The 25,813-nt window shown below is 37.6% G+C and overlaps 1 protein-coding gene across 1 annotated transcript; it reads right to left on the bottom strand.

The window, feature by feature from the left end:
• Positions 1-569: 569 nt before the first annotated feature.
• On the bottom strand, positions 570-24,647 carry jph2 (junctophilin 2). The gene is made up of 6 exons (XM_032559301.1): positions 23,931-24,647; positions 18,312-19,125; positions 7,845-7,963; positions 3,938-4,965; positions 2,816-2,916; positions 570-1,795 (listed from the first exon to the last, which is right to left on the bottom strand). The coding sequence occupies exons 1-5, from the start codon at positions 24,307-24,309 to the stop codon at positions 2,836-2,838; spliced, it is 2,421 nt and encodes an 806-aa protein (XP_032415192.1). The 5' UTR covers positions 24,310-24,647; the 3' UTR covers positions 570-1,795; positions 2,816-2,835.
• Between the last annotated feature and the right edge of the window lie 1,166 nt (positions 24,648-25,813).

Raw genomic sequence — 25,813 nt, 5'->3', positions numbered from 1 at the left:
TTTAGGAGGTAAAATATAATTGTGATATACAATTTCATAATTATGAGATTAAAATTACAAGTTTCAAGTTATTGCAATTAAATGGTAGTTGTAATTATGGATTTTCAGTTTATAAGTAATAGCTTTTAAAGTTATTATAATGCAATTAAAAGGGTGTTGAGAAAGTGTTGGATTACAAAGTTCTAGCAACGAGCTAAAAAGTCATAACTCTAAGTTTCAAAGACATATTTTATGACTCTAAAAAATAAGTTTTTGTGTCAGGAATGGTCTTCCATAGCAGACCTGCAGCCTAAAATAAGGTGATATTCAAAGTGGCCCCAGGGATGAACAGAGGGTGTCGCATGCTGGCAGCCAGTTGGTGTTTAAAAATACTTCAAACTGTTTATACCAGACTGGATTCATCATGTCTGAGTAACATGGTAAAAACAGACCTTCCTGCTTTACTAAAGCAAAAACAAAGCTTAACATTGGCCTGGAAAAAATGGGTTCTGGTGACACACTTAACTCAGTTCTTCAAATAGCATTAAATTTCCCTGCACACTCACTTACAAAAACCACCAGAGGAAGAATCATGGGAGATTTTTTTTTCTTTATTTTAATGCAAATACTTTTAGGCTTTTTCCTTCATCAACAACACCATCAAACTTAAAGGCAGATCAGCTTCAGATACTTCTTCTCTGTTAGGCCCCGACCCCCCACACAAAGAAAGAGAAAATAAGTCTTTTCACCGTAAGACATGGAGTTAAGAATCATTCTGGTTTTTTAATCTAACTACAGTGAGGTAAATTAATTTAGGATTTGGTGTGGCTTAATTATTTTAGCTATAAATAAAAGGTAACAGCAGAATTCTGTATAAGATGAAAAGGCGCATTCCCAAAAAATGTACAAAAGTACAGAAAATCACCTCCTGCATACAAACATTTGGATCTAAAGCTGAATGCAACACAGAGTCAGGATCTCAAGAGACATAGCGATCACTTTAAAACTCCTCCTGCTGCAGGAATAACAATCCACAGATTCAGCATCTTTCTTAAAATATACAGTGATTGCTTTGGATAAATCTGAATGAAGACATCATTCCCCTTAGCTAATTAGCAGTGCATGGCTCCACAGGAACAAACAGGACAAAAATGTCAGCAGGGACTCTCAAATATTCTTATTTCTTCTATTTTTTCCTTTCTTAATCTCTTTTTATCTTCTTTCTACACAAAAAAGCAGCAGAATAAAAACTCACACATACAGTAAACCCCTGTAAAAAGAGAACATATGTGTTAGATGACCGACACAAACACACAGCGCTTAACCCGCTGCAGGCGTCGAAAAACGCAGTTTTTCTTCACAAGGACGCTGCTGTGTTCGAGCAAATTCAAGGCAAACTGGAGTGAAAGTTCAGTCTGGATGAGTTTTCAACATTACTTCATGTCGAGGCAGCGTGTGATCTACTGATTCAGTGTTGTGAGGACCACTCGGTGTAAGGCAAATTAGCAGTAGGACAACCCATATTGCAAAATGACAGCAAACCTTGTGACACTCTGTGACAAAGTTGAATTCTGGAGGCCCACACAGCTCCAAGACTTGCTCTACCATCTAACCACCAACTTTAACAGAACAGTCATATTCAGACGTTTCCGCTCTTCATTGTCCTTCAGTTTTCCCCAAAGCTCTGCAGAAGAAGAGCTTCACAGAACCGACAAAGACGACTCCAGGAGGCTCCTGCCAGCCGCCAGTGGTGTCTCTGATCTCTGGTCCATGAGGTGGAGGAGCAGCGCCATCACAGTCCAACACCACCTGCGACCTGCAGCAGAAGAACGCAATTAAACTCAAAGAAGGAATTGTTCGTTGGTAACTAAGCAGCTCAGAAGCTGTTTCCAATACAAATGGAGCAAATCTTTCCATTAAATTAGAAATTAAATTCAAATCACACGTGAATAAGCTTGTTTACGTGATAAATCAATAAATATCGTGGCAGTGACCGATATAAACAGTTAGATGTGATTACATTCATAACTCAGCCATCATCTCAGCATCTATCAACAATCAGAGGAGACGTCTGCATCTTATTCAGGCGACAAGCTTCTCATACTTGGGAGAGGCTATGTATGCAACGTTTTGGGAAAACTGTACTCTGCGAATTTACTGAAGAGCTTTGCATTCAACACAATCTAAAGATGCACAACTTTTTATGAACTGTGCGTTGCTGTGAGAGCTCCGGTGGAAGCAGTTCCACATTGTCTGAAAAAAATTAAACCAAACCATCTTCCTCCTTCTACTTCCTGTCGTCTTCTTCATCATTTTCGCCAGTAGTCACATGACTCATGATGTGATAAAAGTGTTTCCATTGCAGTTTTGGGAAATACATCTATTTCGGTTGAAAAACTACATCATCCTAGTTATTAACCTAATTATATGGTTAATGGAAACACAGCTAGAAATTGGTATATAAAATATGCTGGGACAAGTATGGTGGCCAAAGGTCCTGCAGATGTTGTAGTATTTAATTGACTCGGAGATGCTTGTCAAGAATTGTTTTTTATGGACTAATGCAAACCACCGGGTTATATTTTGTAATTGTCCATCAGGAGTTCCTCCATATATTATGGTGCAAGTAGAAATTGTAAATATTAAATGTTGTTATTAAATGTGTTCCAAACTAAATTTTTGCAGCATAATCATGGAGTGTTTTTGTCAATGAAAACACAACCTCTCCTTTAAGACTCACAGTTTAATCTGACATTAATTATATATATTCAGTCATTACCAAAATCCAACTTTTTTAACCCAAATGTCTCCATGGAAACCAGGTTATATGTATTACCTGATATGGTGGAAAACGTCTCATGACAAAATGTGAACGAAGAGTATGGCCAGGCCGATGTTTAGCAGGATCACCATACACACCATGATGGTGTTTGGGCCCTGGAAAGGAAGGAGAAGAGCAATGATCACAGTGTATCCACTGAACGCCATATTTACTCCCCAGTTTTCACATCATGTCTAATTACTGACTGGCTGATTAGGAATTACCAGAGTATGGTAGACGCAGTTGGTAAACAAATCCCTTAATAATTAACGTCAAGAGTTATCCATAAAATGCTATGTGTATACTTGCTGGTTTGGTTTTTGGAGATCTTATAAAGCTTTGAACAGAGTCAAATGACTCAGAGTTATGCTAAAATAAAGAATCCCTACAATTAATCCGGCACTGAATAGGAGGCAGTTTCTAAGTGCTTACAGATTGCAGAAAAAATACATTTGCTCAAAATGATTCCTAATCCTTATGAAAATGGCTGCATCATCAGGTCTAGCTGTGCACTTTGCTCATCAACTTTTTTTTTGCATATTAAGTTAAGAAATAAAGTTAATACAAAACAAGACACGAAGAAGTTGCACAAAGATATATGATGAAATCGAAATGTGTTTTAAATTACCCCAAACTCCCCCAACTCAATATTTACACTCGCACGGGAAAATGGCTGCAAACAGATGTGCAATTATACAACCGCACATCTTTGAAAAGCAAAAGTGGAGCCTCCTGCACAACCAACAAGAATGCAGCAAGAATTTTGGATGGTAAGTCAACAGCAAAATACTTTTCTTCTCCAGCAGCCATTGTACAGTGCATACAGCGGTAAAACCAGCTGACCAAATGTGCTGGAACTCAGTTTGGACTGCTAGTTAACGGGCTGGGCTTTGTTGGGGTTGCTAGGTAACGGAGCAATGCCTGCTGATTTGTGACATTACATTTGGAAGGTTTTTAAAACTGATCATTTTTCGGACACCTAAAAACTTTAACTTACTGCCAAAAACAGCTGGGTGTTTTTTAAATCGCTTGAATTGTTTTTAGAAGCTGTAGAGACCCAAATGGAAGTACAAAACATGCAAAATGTGAATATTGCATCACAGGTCCCTTTTATGTTGTGTATCTTCACCATCTCACCTCCAGATCTGAAAACTCTGCCGTTTTTCTCGACACCAGGCTCTTTACGAGTGGCTTGGCAATTATGGCTTTGGGTTCCGCCGGCTTTGAAACTGTTTTAGGTTCATGATTAGCAGCAGCTTTTGGAGGTGGAGCAGGACTCGGTTGTCGTTTTGGAGACGGAGACGGACTAGGTTGTCGTTTTGGGGACGGAGATGGACTCAGTTGTCGTTTTGGAGATGGAGCAGGACTTGGTTGTCGCTTTGGAGGCGGAGCTGGACTCTGTTGCCGTTTTGGTAATGGTCTTGTCTCTGCTCTGCTGCCAGGCCTGCTTCCCTCCCTGGATGGCCTTTTCTTCTCAGAGGTGGATGGCGGCCGCTCGTGGACAGACGGAGCTCTTTCGGTTTTTACTTCAGGGGCTTTGGGTTCAGGGGTCACAGCTTTGGGAGGCACGCTGGCAGATGGAAGAGGAGCTTCTTCTTCATCATCTGGAGAGATGAGGCTATTCATTTCTGGAGCGTCAGTGGCTGGAGGGACATCTGCAGGTTTTACCTCAGAGTCAAATTTCTGAAGTGGTTTAATTTCCAAGTCAGAGCCCTGCTCGATCTTGTTACTCAGACGACTAGGGGAGCGTGATGGTTGACGACTGCTGGAAGCCGCTCCCTCCTCAGGTGCAGCCGAGGCAGGTGCAGCAGCTGACACTGAAGGAGTGGTGGCACGACTACCTGGTGCACTGCTGGGTTTAAGGCTACCCTTAGTGGAACTTCCTTTCATGGATTTATCTTCATTCCGGCCTCTTGGACCAAGGAGTTTGGGATCCTCCTTGTTGATTATGGCCGGACTCGGGGAGGGAGTTCGGGCCGGGGACGAGCCAGGCATGAGGCTGGCCAGTTCATTCAGAATCGGGCTCTCTGGTGGTGTGGGCAGGGGCTCTTCATCAGCCAGCAGAGGCTCCTCTTCTGCTAGCAGGGGCTCATGTATTTCAGTGTCAGGATTCTCCTGGTCTTCCACAGCCTCCAGCAAAACCCTTTTCTTTAGATACTCAGGGCCTAAAAATTAAAAACAGTCAAACGTTTCAGTTCAATTTATCTACAAATAAAATCTGATCATATTCTTAAAATGAAGGGCAACTCCAGCTGATATCTATTACAGGTATGCAAACACCTTTTGAAATGTAGATTATTTTGCTTGTACATTACAACACTTTCCCATCCATCCTATACTCATGCACACCATACACCCCTAATTTTACTAACTGTCACACTTCATATAAATAATATGGATATTAACTTTTGGTTTTGTTAAATACATTTATATTTTAGAACTCCAATATAGGGTGTTTCTTTTTTTGTGACCTTTGAGCCATGTCATAATTGGGGGCTCGTCCGGGATTTGAGTCCAGGAGCTCTGCAGGTTAGGGCTTTGTTGACGGTATCTAGGTTTGAGTATGATAATGTGTAAAACTGACTGTGTGTACTATCATTTTAAAGTATTGCAGGTGTTAATTTAGGCATTAATTGATGTGACAATCCTAAACTCTAAAACGCATTCTCCTCTGAGCTTTCCTGTGTGACTTGTCTGTTCAGTAGCCACCTCAGATGTTTGTTTTTTGGTTATATCCCTGTGCTGAACATCCAGGCATTGTAACACTACTGACAACTAATCAACCCTATCAACTCTTAGTTTACTTAAGGACATTGCTTTCTTAATATACTACCAACTTGTCCTGTCATGTTGTAAAAAGTGTGGCCCTAAATCTTCTCCAAACAAATCAGTAAAATGGTCTAAAAACAAAATTATTTAAACTTTATGGGCAACAATGTAAGTTGCTGAAAGGAATTTAGACTGTTAAAAAAATTTATTAAAGCAATGTTTCATACTTTACTGACATCAACTCTCTTTATTTACACATTTGAGTTCAAAATCACTGAAAAGAACACGTCTTAAAGCCAAAAAGGTTTCCTCTGACCTTTGTAGTAGTTCATTTGCATTAAAATATGCATCCTTCTATTTTCAGAACTTGTAAGTAACATCAGAAGACTGGATACCTTTTTCTGTCTTTGTCTATTTGTGTCTTATTAAGCCTACTGCTGAAAGAGAAAAGCAGGGACCTCCGAAGTGGCTCTTTACTTTTGTGTCAATGTGTGTGTCAAAAAGCCTGTGCTGAAACTGATACAATCCCCAGGACTGAATAAGACCATCCTTTTTTTAGACATTCAGTTCTGCTCGCCTTGTGGGGAGCCTCAGCAGAGAGATTCAACAGCATACGCTCTGAGATCAGGAGGCAAAGTATGAAGCAAATTTTGCATGTCATAGACAGGGTACAGTATTTTTCAGACTATAAGGCGCACATAAAATCCCCATATTTGCAAAAAAATCGGCAATGCGCCTTATATTCCGGTGCATCTTATGTGTGAACAGTGTACTGTATGTTTTATTATGACTTTGGTAAGCGATGAAGCCACTCCCCTTGATTGTCGAAGCATAATCGCTGCTGGTCAGAAACCTCGTGGAGTCAGCTTTCTGTGCTGTCTAGACAGACTTGTTTTGGGGCGGCGAACCACTTTTCCTGATACGTACGGTGCTTCAATCATCAATGAACAGCCAAGCAACAGCGATGAGGCTGAATCGGATGATGACGAGAGAGATCCGGGCTTGCCTGATGCCGCTATCGCCCAACTGTTAAATTCCGACACCGAAGACGAGCAATTTGATGGATTCGTAGAAGATGAATGATTGAAAAAGTGAGTGTACTTTTTTGTGTGATATTAACAGTTATTGTTAATAATTTGAATAAAGTCTGACCTATCCGACTACCGTATTTTGTTTCGCTTTATGCGCCTTATAATCCTGTGCATCTTATATATGAAAATAGATCCATTCACTGATACTGTGTCTTATAATCCGGTGCGCCTTATATTCCGAAAAATACAGTAATATATATGCATCTCACAACATTGCACCATCTTTGGTTACCAATTTTTCTTGAAGACGTTCTTTATTTATTATAACAAAATGTCTTCAACACCTTCAGTTAGCTTTACGATTTCAACCATGCATCAGTTATGAGCAAAAAGGACAATTAGAGTCAATCCATAAATAATAGTGAGAGGCAGTTTAGGTGTCTGACATCTGCAATATAATATCTTGTCAAATATCGAATACCAGCAATGCCTAGTGATTGCAGTATTGCTCACTGATTTTAGAATTCAAAAAATTGTGCAGTTCTAATGTTGTACTATTGTCATAATTAGAGCTGCACAATATTAGTCCAGAACAATATATTGAATTGTTGCTCTACTGTTAAAAAAAAAATTAAAAAGCTAAACAACTTAGTATTCATCTATTAATTGGCATTTTTTGTTAGACATGAATGGAGTAAGCATTTACTGCGATATTTTACTTTACTTTGATAAACCTAATAAAGTTAAGTGCATTCAGAAATCACTTAATTAGGAAGCAAAAAATACTAATCAGCGTGTATGTGTGCAACATTAGTAGAAACCCAAAATACTTCCAGCTGAATCTACTGCAAGAAATGGTTCAAATGCACACATTTGAGGTTAGATGTGAAATTTCAAAAAATATTTTTTTTCTTTTCCTTGTATTTCACAAATATCTGTACAAAAGAAATCTGTACATTAAAAACAAAATGTGCATTGTTTGTATGCCAAAAAAATCACCATTACAGGTGATTCTGATTACAAATAAGTTACACTAGACTCTATTTAGGGATATCAGAGTAAAGGGGGCTGGACAAAATTAATGCTCAGCACACCTTTCATGCTTCTACCGCATAAAGTTACATTGAATTCTTTAGTTGCTACATGACAAAATGCCTTTTTGCAAACCACAGTATGAGGCTTGTATTAAGACAAAACATAAAATCATATTATGCCCTGTTACTGAGGAGTTGCTGTCCACTGACCTGGTTGATAGAAAGAAGGCGACAGCTCTTTGGCAACCAGTCTGGCAATGCTGGACTCACTGTTGGAGGCCTGGGCGGCCTGTTCAGCTCCGTCTGACTTGCCCTTTGCATGGGATGTCCTGCAGTCAAGAGATGCAACACAAGTCGTGAATCACTGACAACAACAGTCCATCACACCTCCCTTTTTTAGACTGCGTCAACAGAATGCAATGTTGGCAAATTGTCATGTGTAACAGTACTATTTGTTATAATGAACATCATCAGTGCACACCATCGTTTGAGGTCATGAACCAAGAAGTTAATAAGATCTACAGTATATACATAAATCCGTATGGTTACAGCCAATGGACCTAGATCAGTTTACCCCCAGAGAAAAGGCAGCGGTGCATAAAAGATAAAGTCCATATTATTGTAGCAAATGCTTAATTAACTCTCGACAATAAAGCAAAAAAGCAATTTTGATTAACTACACCCAAATACAGACATTCAAATTATGCAGCAATGAAGAAAATGTAAAACTATGTTTAAAACTTACAATGACAGTCTGCTTCAAAAGATACATTATCATTATCCATAGTTCTGGGATTAAATGAGAACTCAATAACTTTATGTTTTTACAAACTTTAGGTAACGTCAATATGATGTTTTAGATAAATGAAAATCACTAAAAATGTAACAACTAATGCATTAAAAACCAATAATGTCTTGTTATTGGTTTCAGGCTCAGAAAGACCACTGGTTATTGAAGTTCATCAGATCTTGAAATGACAACACACCCTTAACCAGTCTCTGGTTACAAGTTAGAAACCCAGAAAGATCTGAAACATAAAGCAAGGCCCAGCAGAGGTTGACCTGGCATTCGTCAACCCCTCTGAATTACATAATAAGATTGTTAGCAAGACTCTGTAGAACCTAAATGCACGAGGAAGTAATTCTGTAATTTGATTTAGATGTACTGTAATTTGGACACATTCGAAAGTTGCATGTTAAACTTGAACTCGAGAGTTGGAATTGACACTCATGCCTTAGACTTAATGAGTCCTTATTGTAAAATTCAAAAATTGATGTGAGGCATGATCGTTTGGACCTTTGGAGATAAGTAAGGTACCACTGCTCAGACACTCATTGTTCTGACCCACAGAGACGGATGAGGTGTCGATGCCCACAGCCTTAGAGACTGATGAGGCGGGGACATTTGGATGCTTAGTATTGATGTATCCTTGCTTGGACACTCAGAGTCATTGACTTTTGTTGCTTGGATCCTTGGCAAGTGATGAGACATTGGCACTTAGACCATTGGAGTCATAATTTAGACACTCCAAGATTCATGATACATCGATCCACAGAACCTTGGAGACAGATGAGGAATTGGGTTTGGAACCCTTAAAGAGAGCATCATTGCTGGGAAGCTCTGACTCGTCATCAGGACTATCAATGATCTTTAAGACGAAGATGCATTGACACTCAAATCCTCAGTCAGACCGTGAAACACTGACAAGGTGCTGGCATTTCAGTTAAAGTTGCATGTTGGGTTGTGAAATAGTTTGGTTTCTATGTGCAAAATAAAATACACTTAGGATGTTTGGAAAAGTGTATTTAAAAAAATCATTGATTTGTTTAACAGCACTTGGCGAATAAAACAAAAAAAGTAAATTTCATAGGAGGGGTTGGGGGCTAACAATTTTGACTTCAACTGTACATTGTGTTAAACTGAATCATCCAAAAACAAACAACTCATGATATTAGATCTTGAACTAAAATTTCTGAATGGCCCGAAATTTCTAAATGTCTTAGAAATAATGAGGAAAACTTTCATGCGGCTGCAGATTGTGTGTAAAGGTTCAAAGTTTTCCATCAACAATCTGGAGAGATATTTCTGTCTTTACTAACTGACAGACTTCTCTGATAATCAATGCAGCTGCTGCTGCTGTTTGTCTCATAGTAACTGGGAGAATAACTGAATGTGATTAGTCTGAAGACACTTGGCATACTGTAACTTAATACCGATCTGAATATAGCTCCCCAGTCCAGTTATAAACCCAGTGGAGAAGGTGCTTCCCAGTGGAATAATTAGAATGTCCCCTGATTGACTTAGGTGATCTCCACCTGTCTGAAAACCCTTTGTTTAAACACATTTACACTGGCAAGTGCAAATGAAATATAAACATGTTTTAGGTTGTGTTTATTGTCAGTCACTTTAGACCCCAGCAGCTCTTCCTGCTGTTTTTAAACAGGATTTCTTACAATTGTAATATCACATATTTTGATTTTAGTTAAAGCAAAAGCTTTAAATGGCCATAAATTTCCTGTTTTTGCCTGACTACAATCAACAGCTTATTTTTAGGCTGCGTAATCCGGATTCTAGCATAATTAAAACATTTTTCTCTGGAGAATTGGTAGAGTTTGTTTGCTTGTTTTGAATATGGTCCAGTAATTTTCAGCAGAGTTGGGGTTGTTTTATTCCATAGGTTTGCTAACCTGCTTTAACCATTTCGAAAGCAATTTTGATGCAGTGAAAAAACTCAACTGGGTTCAAGTTTCAACCATTTGGATGCTTATTTGAGGTGAAGTTGAAGAATTTGAGGATTTTCCATCTGTCAGTGGTTGAAAGCTGTTTAGCTTTCAGTGGATAATGTATTATGCATTACGTTAGCATAATGCATATGCTAACATATGCATTATGTTAGCATATATTGCTAACATAACGCAACATATGTTGCATTATGTTAGCAACATAATACTAACACCATCATTATTTATAGGCGGTACAGTGTACATAAACCCTCACCTTCACTCCTCCAAACATTTTTTGTCAGCTAAATAGCTTTGAATTTAATAAAGCAGACTAACATTAATCTTTCACAGTAACCACAACCTTGTTTAAGGTCATTGCACTCTGATTAAAAGCTGCAACAGTGCCAGGAAACCACCAATCCAGTCAACTAAACCTACTTCTGTATCGAGCAGTCATTGGGTCAGAGGCAGGATACACTCTGGACCAATCACCAGACACACAGCACAAGCAACCAAGTGAACACACACACACTTGCAATTTAGAGAGACAAACTAACCAGAGAGAACCAACGAATGCATTTGGAGAACATGCAAACTCCATACAGAAAGACTCCAGGCTGGGATTCAAACTCAGGACTGTCTTGCTGGAAGGCGACAATGCTTCCAGGAAACCAACCAATGTGAATGAACACTACATTTTCTGTCAAAATCAGTGATCAAATAAAGAGCCTGAATTACAGCAGAATGCTGCTGAAAAAAAGACTTTAGTTACCAAAAATTGCAGATAACTTACATATACAGTTAGGTAGGTTGTGCAGTGCCTATAAAACATATTCATCACCTTGAGTTTTACTATTTTTAATCCTTTTTTGTTTGTTTTTTTTTGACAAAATAATTGTAACCCCCCCCCCCCCCAAAAAAAAAACTTTAATATCAAAGTGAAAACTGATTTCTACAAAAATAATGACAAATAAAAATATTTAACATGATGTCAACAAAAAGACTTTAGTGTCTCTGTGATGAGACAATTAACCAATACTGGTCCTTTACAGCTAAGGCTGGTTGTCTAGTGCCAATAAAACTGAATGTTTCACACTTTCTATTGCTTTAATAAATAAATTGTGATCTAAAAAAAGGGCTTTTTGACAAAATAATTACAAAAAAACAGTAAAACTGATTTCCACAAAATAATGATAAATACAAGATTGCATAATTATTCTATCCCTTTAAATTGACTGACCTAATTCAACAAAGGTCCAGCCAATTGGTGCTAGCAGAGTCACAATGATTGGATTGAAAATGATCTGAATCCAGTGGACTAGAACAGACAATATTTTGTTTAAACTGTAAAATTAATCGGTTCCACCTGCACAAAAACCAACGTTGTGAACTTTTCCCAGCTTAGAGTTTATATAAACTTGCTTCGATATCGGTTAATTTCATGGCCGAATAGAGTCTTTAAAATTTATTTTCCAGATTGTGCAGCTGCTCTGCCAAATATACTCACAATTATTGCTTTCAAGAACCCTTTGTGCAAACACTTTAATATGAACATATTCAAGTGTCTGCGAAGAATGCCAACTGGAATTATAGATCAACAGGATAAAGTGTTAGTGACTCTTAATTCAGCATGCTGACAGTTTTATTAAAGTAATTAAAATAGACTCATACATTTAAATTATGAAGAAAAACGCAGTGGATTAAATCTGGCTGAATAAGTTTCTAGCAGTTGATTAATAAAAAGTTCTCAACTCAACATCAGCCTTTTAGTTTGATTCTTTGTGATCACAAAGCAGGAATCCTGTTTTGGTTTTCCTGAAGACAGCAAATGGCTGACATTTAAATTACAGGCTATAAAATCAAATCATGACATGACATTTTATATAAGTTAAAAGTAAAGGGGCATTTATGGAGTAATGCAGTCTACTACATGTTAGCAAGTTCTTTGAATGCACATGCGCTTCTTTTACGCATGTAAAAATACATGAACACTCATCAATGTTCCTGATGGGAGGGAACTTAGCTCCAAGTTTCCAAAAATGTGAGCATGTTTGTGAGAGCAGCTGTCTGAATTTTAGAGGTCAGTATGAGTAGAAAAGCATGAGATAAATTCAATCCATTTACCATTTAAACGCTCCATAAAGTCTTATTTAAATGTGAGCGAACAGAGTTGGCACAGAAGGGCGTTACTTGATCAGCTGAACTATTTTAAATCTTCAGTTGCTTGAAGTCTGAATATTGGACAGATGTACAAACACCAGTTCGCACACATTTAGCGTGCGCAAATAGTTTTGTGAATTCACCCCTTTGGATCTTATTTACAGTAACCATACAGTACTTTACATTTGAAGTGACTTGCCCAAAGGCACATTGACTTTTTGAAGGCTTTCTTTTCAACATATGACGATGTGATCTAGCAGGTATCATGCTTTATGATGCTGAGATGGTAAGAGATCTCAGAAGCTTAATGCACACGGCAAAAAAAACAGAATCTTAGCAAGTATTTTTGTTTCGTTTCTGGCGCTATTGTTTTAGTTTTGTCTTATTACAAAAGCACAAACATATGAGTAACTTTGTAGCAAAATACAAGACCTTGTTTTAGGTCAACAATTCTTGATCAAAAATATTAGTTCCTATGCCAAGTTTGTTCACTTTTCTCAAAAAATGCCTTGTTGTTAGTGAAATAATCTGCAAGTCTGTATTACGAAACAAGCTCCTATATCTTGCTGCAAATTTACTTAGTTTAGTTTAGTTAGTTTAGTTTTATTTCAAGTGTACTAATATATATTTCAGTAGAAATTAGACCAAAAATACTTTGTAATGTTTGGTATTTTTGCACCAAACAAAAATAACTAAGACTTTTGGTCAGGAAACAACAAAAGTCTTTTTTTCTGTTTTTACTTTCCGCAGCAGTTATCCTGTCTTAAAACCAGCTGATGGTGTCAGATATTTTCTCAATCTCTGGCCTGTGCTGTTAGATTTTTCTGGATGCTACTGTTCAGCTGCGCTGCAAAAACACATAGTCTTACCAAGTATTTAGGTCTTGAGTCTAGTGCAAATATCTTAGTACACTTGAAATGAGACAAAACTTACTTACAAGTAACTTTGCAGTAAGATATAGAAGCTTGTTTTGAGTCAATAGTCCCTAATTTTTATGAAAATGTTACTTGTTAGTTAGTTTTGTCTTATTACCAGATAATTGCAATGAAACTAGCTTGGTAAGTTTTTGTGTTTTTGCAGTGTACAATGTGGGAAAATAAAGATTTACTGTCAGGAAAGAACAAACGTTAATTTTGCTTTATCTTTTTTTCTGTTCTTCCTTTCAGCAGCAGCCATCCTGTCCTAAAACCAGCTGGTGGCGACAGATATTTTCTCAAACTGGCGCAAGAGCTTTCTGGATGCTACCGTTCAGCTGCACTGCAAAAACATAGTCTTACCAAGTTTCTATCTTAGTACACTTGAAATGAGACAAAACTAACTCACAAGTAACTTTTCAGCAAGATATATAAGCTTTGTTTTAAGTCAATAATCCCAAATATAGATGAAAAAGTTACTTGTAAGTTACTTTTGTCTTATTTCAAGATATTTGCAATTGAAACTAGACCAAAATACTTGGTAAGATTTGGTGTTTTTGCAGTTTGTGTGAAGTGAAGTTAAATTAATTTACTAAAATGAGCTTTCAGCTTTATTTAATACTGTCTAGTTACTTTTTCCTCCTCAACAATAGCTATAATTTCCATGTTGAACATTGTTTACAAATGACGACTGCGCAAACAGCTTGTATCAGCAGAACAGCGCGTAATCCAAGCTCGACTACTAAAGCAAGGTGAGGTACATGTATATGCCACCCCTTTATACCGAAGCACTTGCTTATGAGCTGTGCCATATTTTTATCTGCAGAACCATTTGACACCACTGCTGACGCAAGGCGAGCCGGGTCTTTAACTGTCGCCGCCTGGCAGAGCAGCCGAGGCTCTCAGAGGCGGACACACAGATCAGACCGTCGACAGCAGGTCCCAATCAATAGAGAGGAACTCTGAGCAAGCGTGCAAACAAAAAGAAGAGCCACTGCGCTTCTACACAGAAAAAACAAACGTGTGTGTCTGTGTGCAGGCACGGAAGATGGGGTCAGACAGCAGCGGGGGAAGGGGGATAATCAGCTGTTGCATTCCCTTGCGATTGTGATACAGCAAGAGTGTGCCTGTCCATATTTAGTCAGAGGCCCGTCTGTGACCGCGCGGCCTCGGTGTGCGTCATTTGCACCCCGTCATGGCACCCAGGCCCATCTGCCAGCCCCAAGCAACAAAAAAAAAGAGAGAGAGAACAATGTCCAAAGAGTGTCTGAATACCAGCAAACACTTTAACCAACTGGATCTGAAGAGGTCCGGTGTGGCATCCCATGAACCGCGCTGCTGCTTGTATTTTTAAACCCTCCACTTCTCTGCCAAAGGATCATAGCAAGAGAAAACCGCTGCCAGGAACAGATGTGTCATCTCTCCACTGCTTATATAATAACGCTTAATGCTCATTGCTGCTCACCACTTAGTAACTGTGGTAACAGAAGTACTGTGATATACCGCTGCTTCCGCCGCAGTAAAGAATTAGTTTTACGGGAGGAAATTTAAGTTAAAGTTTGTTGCGTTGTTCTAAAAGTAAATGCAAGAAATTCGTATAAAGAAAAAATCCTATCAAGGATACAATTTAATTATGTATTCCATTTTTACTTATTAGTTAAAATTCTTCAGTTTCACATTGAAGCAATAACAGAGTTTCACCAAAGTTGGAATTTGACATAGGAAACCGGGAGCTTTCCCTCCAAAATCCAATATGGCTGCCTTACATCTAAAACATAAGACAAAAAACAGCAACTTTTTCTTTTGTGATTATTTCTTATCTCTTTAAATTTTTCACATAGTCTTCTAATGAACGTATTGCTTGTATTGCTAATAGTAGTTAGCCTGGTCCATGTTAACTTCTAAAGTCGAATCAAAATCGGGTTTTATTTCATTTTCAAACGATTCACTAAATCAGTATCATGTTGTTGTCATGCCATAAAACATTGAAGATATGGAGGCCATTTAATCTTGTTGTGTTGTTTATTCGTTTTCAACTGTCATTTTCTAACAACACATCATCCCCCTGGCAACCGTTACTATAGCAACAGTGAATGTTCCAAATACAGAACGAGCTTTCCATCTTCAGATTAAAAGTACATAAAGAAAAACAAACTTTAAGCTGTATTAAAAGTATGAAAAATACTACAGCATGTTTTGTACTTAAAGAAAGAGAATTTTAAATTCAACATATAGAAATTTTAAATTTCTATATGTTGCTGAAAAGTTACTTGTAAGTTAGTTTTGCCTTAATTAAAGTGTACTGAGATATTTGCACAATGAACTATAGACAAAAGTACTTAGTTAGATTTTGTGTTTTCACATGTGTAATCTGAATTAATAAAACCAGGAAATAACCTTCCTTTTAAGTTATGAGGTTAATATCTACTAGTATTGAATGAGAAGCAACAAATCATTTCTATTCCTAACTGGTGCAATCTGGAGATTATCCAATTCCTTTAAGATATGACCAAAGACAGATAGCCAAATCAGTGCATCTGTTATTAATGCATGCATTTGATTAAATCTGTTCATTATTTTCCAGCAGTTTGAACATTGCTGGTTGTTTCCGAAGCCCACTGAGATATTCCGAACTCAGGCCTGCATAAATCCTCATGTGCATGCTGTAGGTGCGCCCAACGCACAGAGAAAAATAATAACTCATATTTAGTGGCTATCTGTGCAGTGCGATATTTAGATTTGTGTCTGCAGAAAGTCTGCAGAGCATCAGCGAAGTGTCCGCCTGCTGTAAACACTGAGCTTACTTTGGGTTCTGAAAATGAATGTGGACAGAAATACCAACACCTTGTACGGTCAAAGACAAACTGCATGTTGAACAAAACATCACCCTGATTTGTGACCTGGGATTTATATTTGGGAAGAGGTGCAATTAAATGTAACAACCACTCCAGTGGATATTTAAAGTTTATTCTGTTCCATTAAAACAACATCAGGTATAAAATAATGAAACCAAAAGCTACACACTGATGTAAATAATGAAAAGTTTACTACCTTATGTATTTATGTACTGATCAATTTTTAATTACAGAAGCAGTACTGATGGGCGCTCGATCAGGAGTCCATGCCCAGATCTGACCTATGTGAACGGTAAAGTGATCAAGTGAAAACACCCTGGCATTTCTTCAACCACAAGAGATTAAAAAGTCACCATAAAATGCCAGAGTACATTTTGAATCTGGGTTTGGTTTGTTGTTTAACCAAACAACTCCAAATGTTTTAAAAAGAGAGAAATAACCACAACAGTTTTCCTCCAGTTAATTATACTGTAGTAAATAAGTGACATGTTGCGTAATGAGCCTAAATATCCATATATTTTCAAATGCATCGTCTTGGCAACCACTAGTTCTCTAAAATTCACCCACCATCACTTCAACTCAGAGCATTTAGGAAAATACCCAAACCTGTTGAACTTTCTCCACATTTATTAACGGAAACGTCGATGTATTCATCAGAATTTTATGGAATGGATCTAAATAAGTAATTTAAAAAAATATGGTTATTGATAAATATTTAATAAATATGCAATCAAATAAATGAATGTACCATGAAATAAAAACTAAATAAATATTTTTATTTGGGGTGCTCATTTTTTTCAATCACAGTTTAACTTATTTATTTATTTATTTATTTAGAATTTTTATTTCAATATTCATGTATTTATTTCAGGATTGTTTTATGTGTTTTTTTAATTATTTATTTCATAATGATGATTTATTTGTTAACACTTTTGTTTTGTAAAGCTAATTTACTTATTTCCCACTACAGAGAAAACTACGCCCTCTCATTTAAATATAAGATGAAATAAAAAAAAAATTGTATATCAATTAGTCACATGATAAATAAAAACAAGCTCAATGTTTCTCCTTTTTCTCTCTATATACCAAAAACTGGATGATAAAAGTCTTCAGTCTGGTGCTTTGGTCCCAACTATTGCAATTTTTGAAGGACAGTTTTATTTACACTTTATTTAGACTTTATAATTCATTTTATTTGATGTTGTTTATTTATTTTTGATATTTAAAATGTCTTCCACTTCCACTGTTAAATGTTCATTAGAATTTAAAGCTGCATTATTATGCCATTTCCATTTTATTAATTGAAAAAGGTCTCAAAACAACAACATTACGATTTATCGCAATAACTTCTGGGACAATTTATCATCCAGCAAATTGTTTTTATTGTAACAGGCCCGTTAATTTCTCCATAAAGAATTAGCATGCTGTGCTAATAAGCATGGCATGCCCTCCAAAATGTGTGCAGCCATTTTCACTCACACATGAAAATGGCTGCAAACAGATGTGCAATTATACAACCATACATCTTTGAAAAGCAGAAGCGGAGCCTCCTGCACAACCAACAAGAATACAGCAAGTGGACACTTGTCATTTCCAGCAGCCATTGTACAAGAGTAAAACCAGGTGACCAAACGTGCTGGTGCTCTGCTTGAGTTGCTAGGTGATGCACTGGGGTTGCTAGGTAACGGTGCAGCCCACGTCAATGGCTGCTTAACATTCAGTAGGTTTTTGAAACGACTAACTTTCTGCTGCTTTAAGAGTTCTTTAAAAGTTAAAGTTTATTAATAGTATTATTGTTTATCGTAGCCATTTTTTGGGACAATTTATTGTCCTGCAAAGTTACTTATAGTGACAAGCCCACCCAGACGTCAGTGGCTGGTTTTTCTGAAGATATTTTCAAAATCCTCAAAATGCCTCTCAAACCATTTAGCTGAATAAATGAATAGCAACCCTTTTTGGACTCATAATACAAGAAAAAAAAACTACGTTGACATAAAGTGGACCAGAAACGTGTCTATCCTTACCTAGAAGCAGCAATCTCTGCTTTCTGTTTGGCGATGGCTGCCGCCCTCTGCGCTCCCTCAACCGCCCGCTCCACCTTCTGCTTGATCTTGGTTCCCTTGAGCTGGATCACCCTCTTCTTCATGGCCTTCACCAGCATGTTGTTCATGTACTTGCCCTCCTCCTTCCCTCCCTCGGCAAACGTGGTGCAGCCATACCCGTGTCTCTGGTTGTTGAGCCACTCGCCCTCGTACTTCAGGCCGCTGGATCTCTCGCTTATCCCGTATCCTGAGCGCTTGTCGTTCTTCCACTCACCCATGTAAACCTCTGTGGTGGTGGCGTCAATGTCAGCCTCCACCGGGGGGAAATCCTCCGCTCCGGCCAGGCTCTCATCCCCGCTGATGGTGGAGTTTGTGTCGCTGGCGTTGGAACTCAGAGCGGACTCTGTCCTCAGGAAGCTGATCTTGCTCTTCTGGCTGGACAGCGATGTGCTTGACTCGGATTTCTTCAGCTTACCCAGCAGGGAGCCTCTTCGGAACAGGCCCTTCTTCTTGGGCTTCACAGCCTCCGGATCCACCTGGAGGGTGAGAGCGAAGCCTCCGCGGGATGGTCCCAGCTGGGTAGGGGTGGCGACAGGCGTCTCTTCTCCCGAAGCATTGGTGGTGGTGATGACCGGGACATCCTGCTGTAGAACGGTGCCGTTGCTGTGCTCACTGCGAAGTGAAGTTAATGAAGTACGAAGAGGGGAACGCACGACTGCTGCCATGCCATAGGGTACGCTTTGCCGAACACCGTAGCCATGGCGCATCCCACCAGTGAACTGACCCTGGTAGGTACCTGAAAATGAACCAAAGCATGTAAGATACTTGGAATCTGCTCTATTAAGCTAAATATTCCTCAGTCTAGGACAACATGGTAGTACTTATAAGAAAATCTCCATTCCTGTGCTTTAAGTGGCAAGAGAAAGGAGTTCAGAGGTTAGAGAAAATGTTTAGGGAAGGTACATTCATCCCAAAATCATTCTACAATAATGAAATTTTACTCTGCTCAGTTCTGCTTATTTTTTAGCTCTTTTCAGAATTAGATGTTTTAGGGAATCTTGTAATAGAAGGTTTAAACTCGCACATGAAAATGGCTGAAAACAGAAACAGAATTATACAACAATATATCTTTGAAATGCAAAAGTGGAACCTCCTGCACAACCAACAAGATTGCACCATGTGGTTTCTAAATGGTAAGTGAACAACAAAGCACATGTCTTTTCCAGCAGACATTGTACAGCAGTTAAACCAGCTGACCAAATGTGCTGGAGCACCGCTTGGGTTGCTAGGTAACAGGCTGGTCTTTGCTGGTGCTGATTTGTGACGTTACATTCCAAAGGTTTTGGAAACGGGTCATTTTCCAGACACCACAAAACATGAACTTATTACGAAAACTGCGGGGTGGTTTTCTGAAGAATAGAAGCTTTCAATATAATAGATAAGGGGTATTTGAAATTGAATTTGAAATCTGAACTTGATACAGAAAGAGAATATGATCAGGGACTTCTTGCACTTAATGCATTGTAAGATGCATTAAATTTGATTAGATTTAATGCGTTTAACTTAAGCATTAAATGCTTTAATTGTAAGCATTTAATGATTACAACTAGCATTGTAAACTTCCAGCAAACAATGTTTGCTAATTGTAAACAATGTTTACAATTGCTTACAATTGTAGACAATTGAATATTTGGCCTCATCCTTGAAGACCAGAGATCCAGAGTCTTCAGAGTCATGATTTTTTTATTATCTTTGCAGGGTGAATCTTTACACCGACGACCAACACTCGACAGCGATAGCTGAAACACTGAATGGCAGTGATCTATTTTAAAACAAACTGGAGGGGAAAGGTCGGATAGAGTCCCAACCATGCTATGCATGTGTTGAACATTTTTGGATTGTTTTATATAGATGTGTAATAAATGGACTGAATATATATAACACTTTTCTAGTCATACTGACAACTCAAAGTACTTCACACTAGAGCCACATTCACCTAATCAAACTTAGAAATGTGCAGATATTTATACACCAAAACACACATCAGTAGAAAACTTGGGGTTAAGTGACTTGCCTAAGGGACTCATTAACATGTAAGAGGAAGCGGGAATATTTGAAAAATATTTGTTCAATATATTTTCCACAAATTAATTTGTATTGTTAGCATGTTAGCATGCTCTATCTGGGAACATGCACAGAGGTGCTAATTTTTGTGACAGCTAAGTTAGCATAGTTGGCTTTTCTTACGAGTGAGTTAATGTTTCTAGACCTAAACAAGAAGCACATTTAATTAACTTAGTGGTTTGATTAATGGTTATGAAAAGTTAGCTCTGCCAAACTAGTGAAATCTAACTTAGCAAAGTTAGCTTTCCTTAGATTTGCTTAATTTTTCTATAACAAAACAAGAATCAAATTTAATTGACTTTAGTTAACTTTTATTTATATCTGTCACCAAAATTATTACAATTAATATTTCCTAAAGGTTATAAAATGTTAGCTCTGTCCAGCTGGTCAAAGCTAAATTACCAAAGTTAGCTTCATTCAAGGCTGACAGAGTTGCTAAATTTAGCTGTTCCTAAAGCAGGAAGTACATTTCTGATGTCAAAATATCTACAAATAATCATTTTAATCATTAATTACCCAAATGACAAGTTAGCAACCAGATTTTACTCAAGTTATAACTGTTGAGTGTGGATCCTAGAGATAGCTAGTCCTGTGCTGGTAAGGCCAAAAGGTCACTGAGCGCCTGTGCTATTAATAAATCCTGAGATCTGGTGCTGTCACATCCCCCACCACAGCTTCCAGTGGACGAGGTTGGAACCTGATGAGTCAGGGAAATGCTTTCATTGTACCAGCAGGGTCAATATGTTTTTATCTAGCTTTATCCAACAAGGTCAAAGTTATTACTTGGCTAGAATATTTTTAATTTTAAGCATGCACGTGTCTATTAGCTGTGTTCATAAAAAAAAAAAACAGTTGTTGTGAAGGTGTTATAAATATAAACGTTTGGGAAAGTATTCATTATTTAACTTCATGCCGTTATTCATTAGTTAATGTGGATTTCTGAAGGGAAATGTGAACTTAGTAATGATAACAAATTTTCCATTTATTTACTTTCACCAGTTCAAAATAAACAATGTGATGCAAAATATGACGCCATATTGACCTGCACAGCAGCAGGACTGCATTATTTTGCTTATCCATCATAAGCTATCTTTGTTTCTATATTTTTTAAAAATAGAATATCTATTTCGTCTTGCTCTTGATGTCTTTATAGTAATGAATGAAAACATTTTGTGAGGTTGACTCCCAACATGCTCAGATTTCTGCTTGACTGACAGCAGCAGGGTGGTGTTTTCTTCCGGTTACACTCACTTCATAAAACGCCAGGAGATCATTGGCGATGGACTCGTTCTTACACACTCACTTCCTTTCACGTTTCTAGAAAGAATCTTGGTGCAATTAAATAATAAACATAATTTGGCTGCTGATTTGATCTGATCTGAATGATATTCATCTTTGGCAAAGATTCAGAAACAAATCAAAAATTAAAGCAAAACATCATCAAAACCTCTGTAGTGAGAAACAGTGGTGCATTTTCCTACACTAGAATGAAGGTAAACGATTTTGTTTCTGCAGAAACGAGGCAGTGGAAAGAGTAGTTTCCTCATAATCTGAAGGTTATGGGCTTGATTCCAACTGTCACATGTTGATACAAACTCACAAATTAATGCCTAAGTTCACAACTATTGGAAATGTTTGAATGTCTGTAAGAGTGACTCTGGTTTAAAAGTGCTTTAAGAAACTGTTCAGATCATCATTTACAAAGTGAACCTAATCATTGATCTGTTAAAATTGTTATTAATTTATTGCAAATTAATGTAAAATGTCTCTTACATGATGCATATGAGTAGTACAGTAATAGTGAGGAACTTTCTGTAATTTTAAGTTGTAACATATGGTTTTACTCACTGTATGCTCTGAGTAAATCCATTACAACATCATCATATTTAGACAAAAATATAAAACAAAAATGTTTCATTTAATTGCTTTTATTTTTACAGAAAAGCAGCAGTTAGTCCTACTACTGTTAAATGATATAACACTGACTAGTGTTATTATAATAATGTTATTGACAATCTTTTATTGTTTATTTGATAAACTTGTGCAAAAATAAAAACTAAAGAACTGCTAAATTTGGTAGTTATTTCTAACTTTTATAAATTGTCATTTTGCCTTTATAGAAGAGCAGGAGAAGCTACTATAATCTGGTTAATTATCTGGGCTTTCTAATTATAACTTCATAAGTTTCTGTACAAATAAACTTTCCTTTGAGGTATTATTTATCTATATGTGTTTTCTGCGACCAGACATATTTCTTTTCTGTAAACAAGGAAAACATTACAGAAGTCTTGGTGCAGCCAGCTGACCGGCAGTGTGCAGCAAAACCTGGGAGATTAACATTGCAGTTCTAGTTTGTACAATGTCAGCTTGTTAAACTGTGCAAACAATATGAAAAAAGGGTTTTGGTTTTGAAACTGTAACAGTTTTCAAATTGGAGTATACTTTGATACTTACTTTTAAAATCTTAAATTAAATATTACTTTTGCACACCTACTTTTTTCTTAAAACATTTTTAAAGAGTCAGTAGGGTTGTAAAGCCTTGGTCTTATGTAATTTAGTATTAGACCTCATGATAGACACAAGGCAAAATACATATATGTGATATTCCAACACCAAGATCGACTGTAGAACAGGAAAATAAAATAATGTGAAATAATTGTCACTTTGGTACCAGGTCCGGTAGGAAAATCCAGACTTCAATCTCTCCAACCACTGGTACGCTCCAGCTCATTCCAGGTGACACCAAGCTGTTTCCGGGTCAGAACGCTGCGTCATTCCTGCTGTGGGTTCTGGTTCTTTACCACATTTATCCATTTTATTTAGTGAATTCTATAAATTATTACATAGTTATAAATAAACGTAACTATTCAGAGTATGTATTTCCAATTTTATTCAAATTATTCTGTTAATAAATATTAATTAAGGACTTATGTACTTATTGATTTGTGTCACTTTAGGCCTTCCATATATTTTGGACTGAGACACTTTAAGGGATATTTCATGACTTTCACCTCCATCTGCGTATGTTTCTGTCCTGAAACCTGTTCTTGTTCAAAGTAATCTATTAATAAATATTAATTATGGAGTTACTTGCATATAAACCTATTTAGGGACTTCTGGAAACTTTTAAGGTATATAGTTCATGATTCTCGCCTCCACCTCTGTATGTTTCGTGCCTTATCCACCCTGACGCCTGTTATTCTTATTCAAAGTTTTCTTTTAATAAAGGGATCATTTACTTATTGAATTATGTCATTACATTTACCGTACATTTAGGGACTGATGGACACTTTTATGCTTATTTCATTACTCTCACCTATATCTATGTATTTTTCTGTCCCGTATCTATCAGTTATTCTTATTCCAACTATTTTATTAATAAGAATTAATTCAGGACTTATTTATTTAAGTCACTTCAGGCCTTCCGTACATTTAAGAACTTCAGAAAACTTTTAAGTCTTATTTTATGACTCTCACCTCCATCTGCGTATGTTTCCGTCCCGTATCCATCCTGAAGGCCGTTGTTCCAGGTTCCTTCGTACTTGGCTCCGCTGCCCACGCTGACCCGGACCCCGTACCTCCCTTTGAAGCCGTGAGTCCATTCCCCTCGGTAAATCCAGTGTCCTTTGGTTTCCACTCCCAGTCCGTGGCGCTTACCCTGCGACCAGTAGCCTTCGTAGGTGTTCCCGCTGGGCCAGGTGTAGACCCCGACCACCTCGAAGCCGTAGTTCCAGGAGCCCGAGTACTCGCCCTGGCCCTTGGGTCCGGTGCAGATGCCGTGGCCGTGGGCTTTGCCCCCCTCCCAGCCTCCGCAGTAAGCCCCGCCATCATCAAACTCGAAGCGACCTCCACTCATCCCGAAGCGCAAATTGAAAACTGAAAGACGGTTCTGGGTTTTCCGTTTCCTTTTACCTGTCCGAAGTTCCTGACGTGGATTTCACCTGACATGCAGCTGAGAGATGAACTTTATTGGGTTTCTTCTGTTGCGATCTCCATTTGAGTTCTTGTTATTCTAAATCAAGCATCGTTCCTGAAACAACTCATTTTTTTTGTGTTGCGGATTTATTAGAGCGAATTGCGAATAAAATGTGGAAGTGCGTGTTGAAAAGCCAGAGATCTTACATGGCTTCCTCAGGTGGCATTTCCCCCCCTGTCCCTGCCACCCAGCTGCCTCCTGACAGCCGCCGCGGTTGGACACACTTCAGCAAACCTAACAAGGCGACCAATCCACAAACACACACACCCTTCCAAAAATACAACCCAATCCTTAACTCCGCTGCCTGCAAGGAGCAATGCCAGAGTCTTGCCCCTTCGGGACTGAAGTAGCTGCATGCCTTTCAGGTCTCTGCTGTCCAACTCCACACTTTTTAAACACCATTTTTACGCAGGTAGAAAAGTTGAGCACAAAGATCTCCACATCTGCACATAAATCCAACCATGCGTTCTTCTGTAATTATTTGAATCAAGTCAAGTGGGATTTTAATAATAAGACACGTTTATTTTGTGGTACTGGAATTGTTTTTGCGCTTTAAAATGCATTAATTACTAATTTTGATCTCTAAGTTGCATTAAAATCAATGTAACATTATAATAGCATTGTTTGACATCCGTGTTTTCTTGAATTTTCGTTAAAAAAAAAACTTTAAAAAAAACTTATTATAAGTTAATTTCGCCCCCTGCTGGATCTTTAAGAAATTACAGTAAAAGTACTGATACAATCTCTCAATCTGAATGCTGTGCTTAATTTTTTGGCGCCATTTATTTAAAAATATTTCATAAGTTAGTGATTTAACTTTCAGTCATAAAAAGTGTATTATTGTGTGTTATTTATTTTAAAACATAATCTAAGTCAAATTGAAAAAGCGGTTTGTTTTAACATATATTCAGACATTTAGGGAACGAATTATCAGTAATTTCTTATTAATTAACAGCTGTGTGTTGACAGACAACAGCAATGATTGTGGTGAAAACCTTTCGTAGCGTTCAGAGCATTTAGGTAAGTTAAAAAGTTCTGAAGAAAAAACAATGAACTGTAGTTGCAGTTTAAAGAAAAAACGTTTTACTAAGGAATAAGTGATGTTAATAATCAATAATTATGTTATTTGGTTGTTTTGCACTAAGGCATGTTTTTATAAAAAAGGAAATGTACTGTGTCGAATGTGCTGGGTCACTTTGACCTGGAAAATCAGAAAGAAATTCAGATTTGGAGTAACTCCAATTACTAACAAATCTGTTAGTAATTGGAGCAAATTACTAACAGATTTGCACCAGTTTAGTAATTGCACCAATTACTAAACTGGTGCAAAAATCCCAGTTACTTTTGAACCATAACAAACGGGACAGTAACCAACATATTTTAT

This window comes from Xiphophorus hellerii, chromosome 1 (genome assembly GCF_003331165.1).
Source record: "Xiphophorus hellerii strain 12219 chromosome 1, Xiphophorus_hellerii-4.1, whole genome shotgun sequence".
Classification (NCBI taxonomy): Eukaryota; Metazoa; Chordata; class Actinopteri; order Cyprinodontiformes; family Poeciliidae; genus Xiphophorus; species Xiphophorus hellerii.
This window is presented reverse-complemented; position numbering and strand designations above follow the sequence as displayed.